Raw genomic sequence first — 16,779 nt, 5'->3', positions numbered from 1 at the left:
TTTCTGGCCACATACTGATGCTTCAACTTGCTGCATCACCACATCGGTAACCACACAGAAACAGAAGGCTCGACACGGTTATTTCCAATGACACTTTTCAAATGAACCCCAAACAAGTTGCATCTGAACATTTAAATGTCAGAGACCTTTTTAAACAAGTTGCAAAAGTGAAATTTGGCACATTTGCAATGTGTTACCAGAACATCGGTTTGAATATATATATATAGACATGTAATAACTAACTGGTTATCTCCAGCGTTGTATAATGTTAATAAATTACAAAGGGCATATTTACAAGTGTCAGCCCAAGTCAGTTGCAGGACTGAGCACCTCTCGCGAGAGGCTTTGCCCTTTTACTTGCTGGCGCTGCACTAAAGTCAGTATTGAGTTTGGGGCACTGAGGAGAGAGAGAGAGAGAGAGAGGCACAGTTGGAAATTTGCAACCATGTCTGCTAACAGACAGCCCGCATTTAATGCAGTGGCGGCCGTGGAAAGTTAAGCAGCTGGGTGAAGTTGGAGGAATGCTGCTGCTGCTGCCGCTGCTGCCACCACCTCTTGCAGTTTGATTGACAGCAGCCCGGAGCGCGCGGCCCCGATTGACTGAGCCAGGTCGCCTCTTTTTTTTGTGTGAAGTTGGCAGTTGGTGTTTGAGAGACAAACCATGGAGTAAGAGCAATGAGAACAACCCCTAAAGTCGGATCAAAGTTTATGGGCAGCTGGGCGTGTGCGGCTCCTTTCTTTTTGAACATGTAAAAGTGTGGGGAAAGGAGGAGGGGGGCCGGGAAAAAAAAAAAGAACTTTTACAAAAATAAACTTTTATTTTATTTCGAGTTCTCATGGTGTTTCTTCAAGACACCGAAGGGAAAAAGAGTTGATTTTTTAAATTATTATTATTTTTTTTGGGGGGGGGTGGGGTGGTGGAAGAGTAAGTAAGATGTGCCGCCGGGGCCGGATCGAGTTTGCAGCTTTCCCCTCAAGTGTTTGAGCTGTGAGTGACTCGCAGGAGACCGCGGAGGATATTTATTAACAATTTATCTTGAAGCCGCTCTCTGTGGATTTCTGGATTTTATTGGGAGATTTGCTGCTTCTGCTGAGGGGGAGAAAGCCTACGACTCCTGAGGAAATAATGACTTCCTACGTGGACCTGCTTTTCAAACAGGTTTTGATGAAAAAGCCTTCAGAAAGGAGCCAGCAGGTAATTTCTGTTGTCCGTGTGTGTTTGTGAGTGTGATTTCATTTTTCTTTTGGTTGAACCATTATTTGCTCCTGGAGAGAGAGAGAGACTCCGGAGCTTTAGGTAACACACACTGCCCATTTAAAGGCAATGTCCCTCCGCCTATTTTTTTTGTGTGAATGTGCCGACAAAAAATCTTTTTCCTCTCCGATTTGGGAAGGGTGGAGATTTCGTCTTCGAAGCTTGTTCTCACATGTAGTTCTACACCCTGTACACACCGAGTGCGCTTCACGTGAATCGGTCAATGAGTGCATTCAATGTTTTTTACGAGAGAAATGCAGCACGGAATTTATTATGTGCAAAATATAGTCACTCTGTGACGAAACATAGCTCTAAGTCATGCCCTGGAGATTTTAAATAAGTACGTCTTTTGTTCGTTTCTTTGTGCAACTTGCTGAATTCGGGAGCTCTACTATGAGAACCTAAAAGTTACAAGGAACTTTTGGAAAAAGTTAGGGGGGGTTGGTGTTTGGGAGTTGATGAGTTGATTCTCTTAAATCCGGAGAGGAATTTTTCAGTGTATGATTCTACCCCACGCTACTTACTTTATCTTATTACCTTATCAGTACAACTTAACAAAAAAAAAATGCATTGTGTTGATGTAGATGGGAGGATGGTCACCTCTATATCCCCAGCCCTGAGTGGGTTGGACTGAGGTTATTTAAAATCTTGATTTTTTTAGTATGTTATGCTGGTCGTTCAGCCTTCCTGTTTGAAATTAATACTTAAGGGGCTAAATCTTCAGTGAGCAGTTAGTATAATATTGGAGATAAATAAACACTACCACAGGTTGTGTTTATTTTTTTGCCGCTTATAACTGATGCTTTGGTGGATATGGTTAACTTGTTTTTCAGAATTATTGTAACTTCAATCCCAGATAATCTAGAATTGAATCATAACGCTCATCATTGTGGTACAGTATTGGATTCCTGTGTTCTGTACCAAAGGCAGAGGCTGCACCACAAATAGATATTGCAATTCATGATGCCATAAACGACTTCTTCATAAAGTGCTGGCACAATAGGCTGAATGGCTTCCTTCTGTGTGGTACCATTCTAAGATCTGGTCCTCTGTCGGAACATACTCAAACACGATACAAAGGCTTCTGTGAGTAAAAGCTGCTGTGCATTATAAAGATGATTATACTTTCATCCCTAACGACTCAATGTGAAATTTTCAAATTGTGTCCACTAAATCACACCACAGTACTGAAGACTTGTGCTCCAGAACTTGCAGTGCCCCTAGCCAAGATGTGTAGCTACAGCTACAACACTGGCATCTACCTGGCTATGTGGAAAATTGCCCAGGTATGTCCTGTACACAAAAAGCAGGACAAATCGAATCTGGCCAATTACCACCCCATCAGTCTACTCTTGATTATCAGTAAAGTAATGGAAGGAGTCATCAACAGTGCTATCAAGTGGCACTTGCTTAGCAATAATCTGCTCACTGACACTCAGTTTGGGTTCCACCAGGGCCACTCGGCTCCTGACATCATTACAGCCTTGGTTCAAACATGGACAAAAGAGCTGAACTCCCAATGTGAGGTAAAAGTGACTGCTCTTGACATCAAGGCTGCATTTGACTGAGTGTGGCATCAAGGAGCCCTAGCAAAACTGAAGTCAGTGGGAATCAGGGGGTAAAACTCCCCACTGTTGGAGTCATACCTAGCACAAAGGAAGATGGTTGTGGTTGTTGGAGGTCAGTCATCTCAGGTTTAGGACATCACTGCAAAAGTTCCTCAGGGTGTCCTCAGCCCAACCGTCTTCAGCTGTGTCATCAATGATCTTCCTTCCATCATAAGGTCAGAAGTGGGGATGTTTGCTGATGATTGCACAATATTCAGCATCATTCACGACGACTCAGATACTGAAGCAGTCCATGTACAAATGCAGCAAGACCTGGACAATATCCAGGCTTAGGCTGACAAGTGGCAAGTAACATTCGTGCCACACAAGTGCCAGGCAATGACCACTTCCAACAAGAGATAATCTAACCATCGCCTCTTGATGTTCAATGGCATTACCATCACTGAATCCCCACTGTCAACATCCTGGGGGCTACCATTGACCAGAAACTGAACTGAACTGGACTAGCCATATAAATACTGTGGCTACAAGAGCAGGTCAGAGGCTAGGAATCGTGTGACGAGTAACTCACCTCCTGACTCCCCAAAGCCTGTCCACCATCTACAATGCACAAGTCAGGAGTGTGATGCAATACTCTCCACTTGCCTGGATGAGTGCAGCTCCCACCACACCCAAGAAACTTGACATCATCCAGGACAAATGAGTCCACTTGATTAGCACTACATCGACAAACATTCACTCCCTCCACCACCGACGCACAGTAGCAGCAGTGTGTACCATCTACAAGATGCACTGCAGGAATTCACCAAGGCTCCTTAGACAACACCTTCCAAACCCACGACCACTACCATCTAGAAGGACAAGGGCAACAGATAGATGGGAACACCACCACCTGGAAGTTCCCTTCCAAGTCACTCACTATCTTGATTTGGAAATATATTGCCGTTCCTTCACTGTCGCTGAGTCAAAATCCTGGAACTCCCTTGCTGAACTGTGGGTGTACCAACACCACACGTACTGCAGCGGTTCAAGAAGGCAGCTCACCACCCCCTTCTCAAGGGATGTGCAATAAATGCTGGCCCAGCCAGCGAAGACCACATCCCATGAATGAATAAAAAAAAAAACAACACCCAGCAATAAAATTACATACTTTGTGTTGTGTCTGGTGGCAGCATTTTGAACTATAAAACAGGAGGGTGAAGTACTGATGGTGGGAATAACTGAGGTTATAATTTAAAGTAAGCAGTTTACACAAATTCAAAGCAATATGAGTTAGAGTTTTTTTTTGTTTCTAACATGTTGACACCTTATTAAATAAGCTTAAATCACAACTGCAGTACTGGATAATTTCTGGCTAAAGAGGCCATTAAGCCTAATGTGCCTGTGCCGGCCAAAAAGAAAAAAGAAACTAGCCGTTCATTTTAATCCTCCTCTCCAGAACCTGGTTCGTAGCCTTGCAGGTTACAGCACTTCCGATGCAGATCCAGGTACTTTTTAAAAATGAGTTGAGCGTTTCAGCCTCGACTACCAACTTAGGCAGTGAATTTCAGACGCCCACTACTCTCTGGCTGAAAAAGTTTTTCCTCATGCCCTCTCTAATCCTTCTATCAATCATCCTAAATCAATACCCCTGGTAATTGACCCCTCAGCTAGGGGAAACAAGTCTTTCCTGTCCACCCTATCTAGGCCCCTCATAATTTTGATCAATTAGATCACCCCTTAGCCGCCTCTGTTCTAAGGAAAACAACCCTAGCCTATCCAATCTCTCCTCATAGCTGCAATTTTCAAGCCCTGGCAACATTCTTATAAACCTCCTCGGCACTCTCTTCAGAGAAATTGTCCTTTCTGTAATGTGCTGACCAGAACTGTACACAAAATTCCAGCTGTGGCCTTACCAGCATTTTTATATGGTTCCATCATTGCATCCCTGCTTTTGTATTCAATACCACTCCCAATAAAGGAAAACTTTCTGTCTGCTTTCTTGACCACCTGTCCTGCCACCTTCAAGGACCTGTGGACATGCATTCCAAGGCCTCTCACTTCCTTAACCCCTCACAATAACTTCCTGTTTATTGAGTATTGCCTTGCTTTGTTTGCCCTCCCCAACTTCATTGCCTCACAACTTTCCAGATTGAATTCCATTTGACACTTCTCCATCCACTTAACCAAACCATTAATATAATTCTGGAGTTGACAGCTATCCTTATCACTATAAACTACACAGCCAATTTTTGTGTCATCTGCAAATTTTCCTGTCATGCCTCCCACATTCAAGTCTAAATCATTAATATATACAACAAACAGTAAGGGCCCCAACACTGAGCCCTGTGGAACACCACTGGAAACCCCCGGTTTCCATTCGCAAAAATATTCATCGACCATTACCCTTTGTTCCCTTTCACTGAGCCAATTTTGGATCCAACCTGCCACCTTCCACTGTATCCCATGAGATCTCACTTTCCTAATCAGTCTGCCATGTGGGACCTTGTCAAATGCCTTACTGAAATCCATGTAGTCAACATCCGCTGCACTACCCTCATCGTTATTTCCTCAAAAAATTCTATTAAATTAGTAAGACACGATCTTCCCCTAACAAAACCATGCTGACTAGCCCTGATCAATCTGTGTCTTTCTAAGTGACAGTTTATCCTGTGTCTCAGAATTGTTTCCAATAATTTGCCCACCATCAAAGTCAGACTAACCAGCCTATAATTTTCTGGCCTATCCCTATCCCTTGCACCCTTTTTAAATAATGATACAACGTCCGCAGACCTCCAATCCCCTGGGACCTCACCTGTATCTAGTGAGGATTGGAAAATAATTCTCAGAACATCTGCTGTTTTCTCCCTGGCTTCCTTCAACAGCCTGGGATACAATCCATCTGGTCCTGGTGATTTAACCGCCCTCAAGGATGCCGGTCCCTCCAGTACTTCCTCTCTCACTATGCTTTTGTATCTTATATTTCACACTTCTCTTTGACTAGAATGTCTGCATCATCCCTCTCCTTAGTGAAGACAGAGACAAAGTGCTCATTGAGAACCCTGCACACATCTGCATCAATGCACAAGTTACCATGTACATCTCTGATAGGCCTTACCTTTTCTTTAGTTATTCTCTTGCTCTTAATGTACAGGCAAAACGTCTTAGGATTTTCTTTGATTTACCTGCCAATATTTTTTTCGTATCCTCTCTTTGCTTTCCTAATTTCCATTTTTACTTTACCCCTGTACTCCTTTACTCTGTATTCCTCTAGGCTTCCTATTTAGTCTTTAGCATTTAGTCTTTTATGACTGTCATAAGCTTCTTTTTCTGCTTTATCTTGGCCAGTATGTAAGAAAGATCAGACTGAATGCAACATGTATAATCTAATGGGATGGACTTGAATTGGAATGTGTAAATACGTTGTGTTGTCTTTATTAAAGGATTCTATTACCAATCTTGTCTATTTTTACTTTATTTGACAACAAACAATGATTAGTGTCTTGTAACTTGACCATCGGTGTGTTACAAACTTGGTGCTTTTGTTAAAATGAACTATTAAAATGTTAATGTAGCACCACTCTTGCGGGGAAGTTAAATATTTGATTGGACAGGCCAGTTACTGAAAAACACTGTGTTAGTTTGGATTCTTTCTTTCTCTTCTTCTCCCCACCCCCCCAAAAAATCTTAATTGAGTTTTTTACCTCATCTTTATAGCTTTGGGATGTGCTGATGGTAACCAAGCAGGAATAAATGAGAATGGTCCTTGTGCTGGTAATACACTTCACTGCTGAGTTGCAACCTATTTAATGCAGAGATTTCCCAGGCAGGAATAAATGAGAGTGGTTCATGTGCTGGTAATACACTTCACAGCTGAGTTGCAGTCCATTGAATGTAGAGGTTTCCCAATGTTATGAGATCCATACGGAGCTGTATTATACAGACTGAAAAATATCATGGTTTTGTGGTTGTGATGTGAAAATATACGATCAGCTGAAAGAATTGGTAATGTTATATTAACAGGATTTATTTAACACCTATGTACTATGTGCATGTTAAGACCATATCTTCAGAAATTCTTGGTGATTAAAATGTTGTGCTAAACATTTTCTCATTTTACTAAAATAACAGTTACAGCTTTTATTTCAGAAAAAAACTTTCTCCTTTTGCTTTATCTCGTGAAGGCAACAACTCATGTTGGGTTGTGTTTCAACATGTGCAGGCTATTCAATCATGCAGGCACCACACCCGAGCTATTCCTATGTCTCCTTTGACATGCATGTCTCCTTCAGGTTTTTTTTATGGGTGTAATGATGGAATATGAGTTGATGCCAGTTAAGCAAAATGGGTTTTGCCAGGATTTGCATAGAACTTCCTATTTGTTTTGGTTGCGTATTATATCGGAGAAGATGGGTGTATAGCGGGTTCCGTTTTCCTGTTGCCACCCAAATTCTTTCTACATCAGAAACTTCCCTAGTATTAATTTCAATAAAGCGACATTGCCTGAATATTCTCGTTGTTTACCAGAAGAAAGGATGCCATCAAAACTTTAACTGTGTAAATGCACAAGATCAGGGTCGGTGTCAGGTTTGGCTCACTGGTAGCAAACGCCCCTTTCTTTGAATCAGAAGGCTGTGGGTTTGCCCCAGAGACCAGAAGCACTTCAGTACAGTGCTTGCACTGACAGATTTTATGGGATTTAGACAGGGACCCCATCTGTCCCCTTGGGTGGTCAGAAAAGATCTATGGCATGATTTTTGTAGAAATGTTGGAGTTCTCTTGGTATCTCACAATATTGATTCCTCAAAAAATCACTAAGAAGACTATTTCCATTGCTGTGAACAAATTGGCTGCCACGTTTCCTACATTACGCCAGTGACTACACTTCAAAAAGTGCATAATTGTCTGTAAAGTGCTTTGAAAGGCACTATAAGTAAATAGATGTCTTTAAACATAAATGCAAGTTTGTACTTTTAACCTGATTTTGTTTTCAAATAAATTCCTTAACATTTGCCAGAATATCTGCTTTCCAAACACAGCATGAGAATTTGAATCTGAAAGCACAGGATTTCTGCTCAGTAAGTTAATAAATCATTTTGTGTATTGGCGGGCTCATTGACACAGTGAGGATCAGTACCAACGGATAAACTATGGCATAGAGAGTGGCTGAAGAATAACATTCTTCCAAATTCACATTATGCTGCTGGCCTCCCTGTGAAAAACGCATTCCAAGGAATGTTTAGGCACAGAGCAGACATGAAATTGGCCACTAGTGTCATGATGTCAGTATGAAATAGGCAATTTTATGTTGATGTAATGTGACATTAGGAAGAGGCTTGTACTTAATATTCATGAAGATTTTGGTGCAGTGCTTGCATTGATCAGTTACCTTTCCAGCTGTAGATGAGACCAAGGGATCAGTGGAAAACCAACTAAAACGGATGAGAACTCATGGATGCTGGGAACTTGTGCTATTCACTACCATTGTGGAAGTTCTGATTACTGATGTGAAAATAGTGAAACTAGACGCTGATTTTTCAGGTGCCATTGTTGGAAACACTGATGTGGCAAGACTTCACTTTAATAGTAAATTGTATAGCGAATGCTCTATATTCAGAACTGTTTTACATTATTTTAATTGAGTAGAAGGGCCACTGGCAATCTAATTCCTCCCCCTCCCCTCCCCTCCAGCAAACATTAGCAGTATTGATAGGTAGGGTTTGCAGTTGATCAAAGCTGTCATAAAAGGTAGTAGTACCTACAGCAGTGCAAACTGTTTATTGTTGGAGAGAACTTTTTTGTTAGTCTTTTTCATGATCGCTATGTTATGAATCTGCCAAGATTGTCATTACGCCAGCAGCAAAACAGTTTTAAGTAAATATCTATAAGCAGGCTTTAAGTCTGACTGGTTAGGAAGCAATTGTTAGCTACTGTAAAGTACAGGTGCTGATGTATTTAAAAATATTTGTGTAAATATTGTGAAACGGCCCATTTCACTGGCAGTACATTCACAGAATATTGCACATACCAATTCATGCTACCATCCCACTTTTGTCCAATGTATTGTTGGTTTCATGTTGCTTGGGTGACCTTTTTGTTTAAACTTTTACAACCAGTATATTTATTTATGTGCTGTCCTTGCCATGTTTGCGAACTTCTTGCTGATAAACTGGGTTAGGTTCCTGTGTCCATGTGCGGTATTTACTGGGTTTCTTGGAGATTGAAACATACACATTTTTAGATTAGATCAATTAATGTATTTTGGGGATGGAAAGAAAAAAATCTTTAACCATTCTTAGTACTGTGATAGCCAATGTAGAATTGATGTTGGATCCCCTGGTGTGTTAAATGAGTGACTTGCCAGCACTTAAACGATGGGCTGGAACTTGATCAGTGGCAGTTTAATCATATGATAGTTGCAGAATCAGCCTGATGAATGTTTTTGCTTGAAATATTTATCAAACTCTAAGGACATGCTTATCTAAATTAAAGTAAATAGAACACTTTGGCTCACTAATTTTAGTAAGAAATTAAGAATAATTGTGCTGATCCCCCAATAACATCTACACGATTATCAATCATTGTTTCTTAAAGGCCTATGGAAAATTCTGTGACTCAGTTTTATCTTTTCTGTTCCTTCCACCTGTGAAGTTGCGAATTGTGCTAGGCACACAGTTTTATGGATGTGTATGAGCTTAGATAAAAAAACTGTGTTCACACTGCTGAATCAACCTATGTCATTGATTTTCACCATTATTGTAAAATTATGACGAACTGCTGAGAATTGTTTCTTTTGTATTCAGTTAGTCACCGTGTGGACATCCAGCTAGGCAATCTGGCATCCAGAATCTGGGATTTAGAGATGTCGGCATTTACCCTGTCACCTGCAATTGGCAAAATAAAGCAAAGCATAACTGGACAAGGTTGCCCAGGGTTAACTGTAAAAAGAAAATTGTATTATGAAATGATTACAAGACTTTAACCTTGTGTTTATGAAAGACGGATCATTTCCCATTTGACCTTCTTACTTTTGTGATGAATGGCATTTGGATTCCCTTACTGAATTTCATCTAAGCTACTAATGGTTCTCTGTTATAGATAAAGTGAGTGGTTTAAAACTTATTAAAGTTTTAGTTATGTTTCTTTCAGGGATTTCAGACAGGTGCCATGAGTTGTTTGTGGACTGAGGGATCCCAAGGCCTTTGCCATTTCTAATTTCAAATCCCATTCTTGAAGCTCTGCATTTATTCATTTATTGAGCAGGCTCGATGGGCTGAATGGCCTACTCCTGTTCCTATGTTCTGTTTCTCTTTGAAAGTGTCTAGCCTGGTTTACTGTTGCCGCCTTCTCCACTCAAAAGCTTTAACCTATTTGCTAGGTATGAGTCTAGCCACTGGAAAGTTTTTCCCCTAAACCTTATTGTCTTCAGTTTTGCGAAGGCACCTTGGTGCCATACTCGGTCAAATTTTGTTCTGATGTTACTATGTTAGATTGAAGAACACGCTACCTTGGATGTGAATTTACACAATTGAACTTTGTAAGATTTGGCTTGCTTACATGCAGGTTTGGGTTTTATAGTGCTGTTCCTATGCATTCTTGTGTTGGTAGTATTTTGATTGGTAGTATCTGCCATGAAGCAGACAGAGATTTTTGTTGATCTTGAAATGTGCAAATCCAGTCTCACTATTGAGTATTGTCCAATATTTTACTGATGAATTGTCTAATGTATTTGAATGCGAAATCTTTACATAATATAAGGAACCATTGTGTTTCTTTCTCTTTAAAATTCGTATCACATGGCATTTTATGTGAACTTGTTACAAATGTTAATTGAATTCCCTTATGGCACCTTTAATTAAAAATTGGAAGGCACTATTAGATTTATTGCCTGCTTTTGTCTTTTTTACACAATATTTCTGTACTGATTAGATACACTGTTCTACCTTTGTGATGTGCCATTGCTGTTTTGAGCGGATATCATTTGCAATTGATTTGGTTTGGACAGCTGAGTAAAGTCAGCAAGACTCATTTTCCCAAAAACTTTATTAATGCATAAGTTACAAATTTGGCTGTGCACTAGATAATCTCTCAGGATCAGCATGCCCTGTTATTCCCAAAAGCAGATCTTGAATCTTCTGTTATGAGTGGTGTTAACCTGTTGCTTTCATCTGTGGTGGTGCCATGATACAATTGTTTGTAAAACCGCATTGCAAATAGCTACATGAAAGTATTGCCATATTGCTTTTTGGGCATGAAGTAATTTAATTTTGAAAAGGAGTCTCCCTATCAACACTCCTTTATTAAACCAGAACAGCTTGTTCATGTAAGTCCTCATGTCTGGGAGGAAACTAGCAAGAAGCTGCTGGTGAACGCATTGAACTTGATGGTTAGTAGACTACCATGAGCACTTGTAATTATATGACAAACCTTTCTAGCTTGGTTACTGTATCTCTCTGACAACATCTAGCTGAATTAACAACAATTATTATTCAATCAAAAAGTGATCACTAAACAGAAGTAGATAGGAAAAATAATGAAATAACAAAGAAGCAGTTGACTGAACAATCTACAGATAGGGTCATCACAACCTGAAACATTAACTCTTTCTCTCCACAGATGCTGTCTGACCTGCTGATCAGTCACAGTTTTGTTTTAGTTTCTGTGTAATGATGCAACACATTTGCTGTTTTTTTTTACAGCATTTGCAGTATTGATAGGACAGAGTGTTTGGAAAGGGCTAGGAATCTAACTTCAAGCACATCAGATAAAGGGACAACAATGAGAAAGGGGACGGGAAATACAGGACTGAAGGTGTTGTATCTGAATGCACGCAGTATACGAAATAAGGTAAATGAGTTTGTGGCGCAGATTGAAATTGACAGGTATGATGTGGTGGGCATTACGGAGACATGGCTGCAAGGGGATCAGGACTGGGAGCTAAATATCCAAGGATATACATCCTATTGAAAAGATAGGCTGGTTGGCAGAGGGGGTGGGGTTTCTTTGTTAGTAAGAAATGAAATTAAATCGATAGCAAGAAATGATGTAGGGTCAGATGATGTAGAATCTGTGTGGGTAGAGTTGAGCAACCGCAAAGGTAAAAAAACCATAATGGGAGTTATGTACAGGCCTCCGAACAGTAGTCAGGATGTGGGGCACAAGATACACCAGGAGATAGAAAAGGTGTGTAAGAAAGGCAAGGTTACAGTGATCATGGGGGATTTCAATATGCAGATAGATTGGGAAAATCAGGTTGGTAGTGGATCCCAAGAAAAGGAATTTGTGGAATGTCTACGAGATGGCTTTTTGGAGCAGCTTGTGGTGGAGCCCACTAGGGAACAAGCAATTCTAGATTTAGTGATGTGTAATGAGGCAGATTTGATAAGGGAGCTTAAGGCGAAGGAACCTTTAGGAGGAAGTGACCATAATATGATAGAATTTACCCTGCAATTTGAGAGGAAAAAGCTGGAATCAGGTGTAACTGTATTACCGTTGAATAAAGGCAACTACAGAGGCATGAGGGAGGAGCTGGCCAGAATTGACTGGGAGATGAGCATAGCAGGAAAGACAATGGAACAGCAATGGCAGGAGTTTCTGGGAGTAATTTGGGAGACACAGCAAAAATTCATCCCTAGGAAGAAGAAACATACTAAAGGGAGGACGAGGCAACCGTGGCTGACAAGGGAAGTCAGGGACAGCATAAAAGCTAAAGAGAAAGCGTACAATGCGGCGAAGAGCAGTGGGAAACCAGGGGATTGGGAAGCCTACAAAGACCAACAGAGGACAACAAAAAAGAAATAAGGAGATAGAAGATTAAATTTGAGGGTAAACTAGCCAGTAATATAAAAGAAGATTGCAAGAGTTTTTTTTTAGATATATAAAGGGTAAGAGAGAGGCAAAAGTGGACATTGGGCCACTGGAAATTGACGCTGGAGAAGTAGTAGTGGGGAACAAAGAAATGGCGGAGGAACTGAATAGGTACTTTGCATCAGTCTTCACAGTAGAAGACATGAGTGACATCCCCAAAGTTCAAGAGACTTGGCGGGGGGGGGGGGGGGGGGGGTGGAGAGGTGAGTATGGTGGCCATTTCCAAGGAGAAGGTGCTAGGAAAACTGAAAGGTCTGAAGGTTGATAAATCACCTGGACCAGATGGATTACACCCCCAGAGTTCTGAAGGAGATAGCTGAAGAAATAGTGGAGGCGTTAGTGGTGATCTTTCAGGAATCGCTGGAGTCAGGGAGGGTCCCAGAGGACTGGAAAATCGCTAATGTAACCCCCCTGTTTAAGAAGGGAGTGAGGCAAAAGACGGGAAATTACAGGCCGATTAGCCTGACCTCGGTCGTTGGTAAGATTTTAGAGTCCATTATTAAGGATGAGATTTCAGAATACTTGGAAGTGCATGGTAAAATAGGGCAAAGTCAGCATGGTTTCAACAAGGGGAGGTCATGCCTGACAAACCTGTTAGAATTCTTTGAGGAGGTAACGAGTAGGCTAGACAAAGGAGAGCCAATGGATGTTATCTACTTGGACTTCCAGAAGGCCTTTGACAAGGTGCCGCACAGGAGGCAGCTCAGTAAGATAAGAGCCCATGGTGTTAGAGGCAAGGTTCTAGCATGGATAGAAGATTGGCTGTCTGGCAGGAGGCAGAGAGTGGGGATAAGGGGGACCTTCTCAGGATGGCGGCCGGTGACTAGTGGAGTTCCGCAGGGGTCAGTGTTGGGACCACAACTTTTCACTTTATACATTAATGATCTAGATGAAGGAACTGAGGGCATCCTGGCTAAGTTTGCCAATGATACAAAGATAGGTGGAGGGACAGGTAGTATTGAGGAGGCGGGGAGGCTGCAGAAGGATTTGGACAGGTTAGGAGAATGGGCAAAGAAGTGGCAGATGGAATACAACGTGGGGAAGTGTGAGGTCATGCACTTTGGTAGGAAGAATAGAGGCATAGACTATTTTCTAAATGGGGAGAGAATTCAGAAATCTGGAGTGCAAAGGGACTTGGGAGTCCTAGTCCAGGATTTTCTTAAGGTTAACTTGCAGGTTGAGTCGGTAGTTAGGAAGGCAAATGCAATGTTGGCATTTATTTCGAGAGGACTAGAATGTAAAAGCAGGGATGTGCTGCTGAGTCTTTATAAGGCTCTGGTCAGACCACATTTAGAATATTGTGAGCAATTTTGGGCCCCGTATCTCAGGAAGGATGTTCTGGCCCTGGAGAGGGTCCAGAGGAGGTTCACGAGAATGATCCCAGGAATGAAAGGCTTAACATATGAGGAACGTTTGAGGACTCTGGGTCTATACTCGATGGAGTTTAGAAGGATGAGGGGTGATCTGATTGAAACTTACAGAATACTGAAAGGCCTGGATAGAGTGGACGTGGGGAAGATGTTTTCATTAGTAGGAGAGACTAGGACCCGAGGGCACAGCCTCAGAGTAAAGGGAAGACCTTTTAGAACAGAGATGAGGAGAAACTTCTTTAGCCAGAGAGTGGTGAATCTATGGAATTCATTGCCACAGAAGGCTGTGGAGGCCAGGTCATTGAGTGTATTTAAGACCGAGATAGATAGGTTCTTGATTGGAAAGGAGATCAAAAGTTACGGGAGAAGGCGGGAGAATGGGATTGAGAAACTTATCAGCCATGATTTAATGGTAGAGCAGACTCGATGGGCCGAATGGACTAATTTCTGTTCCTATGTCTTATGGTCTTATGGTCTTTGCCTTTGTATCAGCGTATCTTTTTAGTTGCTCAGTGGTAATTCAAATGCACTGCTGAGCTACCATGGGAATCATTCCACTTACTGAAAACATAATTATCACCCACAAGCTTCACCTAAGTTTATACTAAGTAGAAAAACACAGGCTAGAATATCAAGAATGTAAGACATCTCCAAGTTCAGATATTGTGAACTATTTAAATTTTTCTCCTGGATTGAAAACACTCAAACTCATTTGATATATTGCCTCGGACATAACACAAAGGTATGTTATCCTATACAATGCTGCCTATATTTCCTATGTTCAGCGAATAAAAGCAAACTGGTTTTGCATTCCTGAATCTCCAGTGATCTTTAGATCTTTTTTTACTTTTGCAATGAAGTCATGCAGAAGAAACTTCAGCTTTGTAATGGCAGCTCAACAGTGCATTTGTACTGCCACCAACCAACTAAAAATATACAGAGGTTAGCCACCAGATAGCATGCAGCAGCAGAATCTCAGAATAAGACGTTGTTCTGTTCATAAAATTTTATTGCTGCTTTGTATCCCCCTAACAGCTATGTTTGTCAATGTTTATATATTCTTACTGAAAGGTGATGGGACAACTTTTTGCTGCCTCTTTCTCCACAATGAATTTAAATCTCCCTTTCTTTCTTCTTCCTCCCCTTCATCAGCCCCACCCCCACCCCTTGCTCCAACTTTTTTCCCATGACCAGGAGCTTCCTGCTGCTGATTAGAAATTAATTGCTTCTTGACTACTGACTATTAGATGTATGCAACGTGTTTAGTGACAACTTTTTCTGATGCTCCCAACTTTTTCTTTTGTTCCTGTCTTCACCCTTAATGAAGGAAGACCCTGGTACTGATCACTTGAACGTAGCCCCACGTTGGCTTCGTTTTATTCAATTCCCTTTCTACTGTAATGCTTATGGATTGTAGAGTGAAAAAATAGATGGGCTGTTGTTACTGGATTGCTGTTATGTTGCTACTGAGGGGGTATTAAGGGGGTAAGGGGGGTAAGAGGGTCGGGAGGCAGTTTGCCCATCAGTGCTCTTAACTGCTAAAATGTTGGTCGAGATGCACAGGGTAGCTTACAGGGGGGAGAAATTATATTTATTAAGAACTTTAATTTAAAGAATGAACTGCAATGTACCTGGAAAATTTAAACCATAAAAGCAAGCTTGCAATTTTCTTTCAGGGCATTTCTTGCTGAGTAAATTATTTTGTAATGTACCATGGTTTAAAATTGGTCTAGCAAATTTTAAGGTTTTTAGAATAGTTCAACATATTTAATTATAATCTTGTGCATCAAATTAATATCCCGTGAGCTGCTTCTGATACCAAATGGGTTTAGTTATTATCGGATTGCTTGTTTTTATAACTTCCTCTCCCCATTCTGGGGGCAGAATTTGATGAATAGTATTTATAACCAGAAAAAGCAGTTTTTGATTAAAATAGCTTTCTTGAGCTTCTGGTTTATGTCTTTTCTTTAAAGAGCAAAAGTGGAGATTGAATCAAATTCTTGTTTCAGCTTCTGAATATGTCTACCAGGTGATAACTTGAACAAATGACCTATTTCATAATGCATGAACAAATGTAGAGTAAAAGAGTGTGTCATGCTTTGTGATTCCAGCAAATCTTACAAAATATAAAATGAGTACAGATTTAAAATCCAAGGTGAGGCTTGTCCTTGCCAGTTTAGTTCGTGGAACTGCAGTTGCGGAGAACATTTGGGGAAGCTTTGAGCCTGAGCGCTGTCATGGAGCGGCTTGTTTGGGCTCCTGGGGGACTGGTTTGGAAAGTTAGTGTTGGAAAATTCACAGGCTCTGTCCTTATGAGGGGAAAAGGGGCATGAAAACTCTCAATCCCATGACCAAAGGCTGAGATGCAATGTTGGCTCATGTGACTGGCTTTTTGAGTGAAAAAAATGTAATGGCACAGTTGGAAAAGGAGAACCCGAAGGCTGGATCTGGGAGTGGGTGGTAAAGCAAATACAAGGTTGATGTTGCTGGTCTTATTACTCTATAACCAGAACTGGCCATACAAGATTGTCACTGACGGTTCAGATATAAGCGCTCTGGTGGATCCACTCACTGAGACCGATGGGAGCAGAGAAGGTTCTGGAGAAGTGTGCAATTTTGTTGAAGATTGTAGCTGTGGAATCTGGATTCAGTGGGAGCTGCTGCCTGAGGTGAATCAGTGGTGAACTCCTTGAAGGAAAGGAGCTTGAATTCAACCTGAGGCGGATTGGAGTTCTGAAGG

General features: G+C 41.2%; 1 protein-coding gene across 6 annotated transcripts in view; it reads left to right on the top strand.

The window, feature by feature from the left end:
- The first annotated feature begins 401 nt into the window (after positions 1 to 401).
- LOC144685938 (rap guanine nucleotide exchange factor 6-like) overlaps positions 402 to 16,779 on the top strand; it is a 412,496-nt gene continuing 396,118 nt past the window's right edge. For 5 of the 6 annotated variants that reach the window (XM_078550986.1, XM_078550991.1, XM_078550990.1 and 2 more), the window contains exon 1: positions 402 to 1,195. In XM_078550986.1, coding sequence (XP_078407112.1) covers positions 1,127 to 1,195 — 69 coding nt within the window. In that variant the 5' untranslated portion in view covers positions 402 to 1,126. The remainder of the gene's footprint in view (positions 1,196 to 16,779) is intronic. The other variant, XM_078550989.1, reaches the window with a different exon arrangement.

Source organism: Cetorhinus maximus, chromosome 10, assembly GCF_964194155.1.
Source record: "Cetorhinus maximus chromosome 10, sCetMax3.hap1.1, whole genome shotgun sequence".
NCBI lineage: Eukaryota > Metazoa > Chordata > Chondrichthyes > Lamniformes > Cetorhinidae > Cetorhinus > Cetorhinus maximus.
Note: the sequence above shows the minus strand (reverse complement) of the source record. Positions and strands in the feature narration are given on the sequence as shown.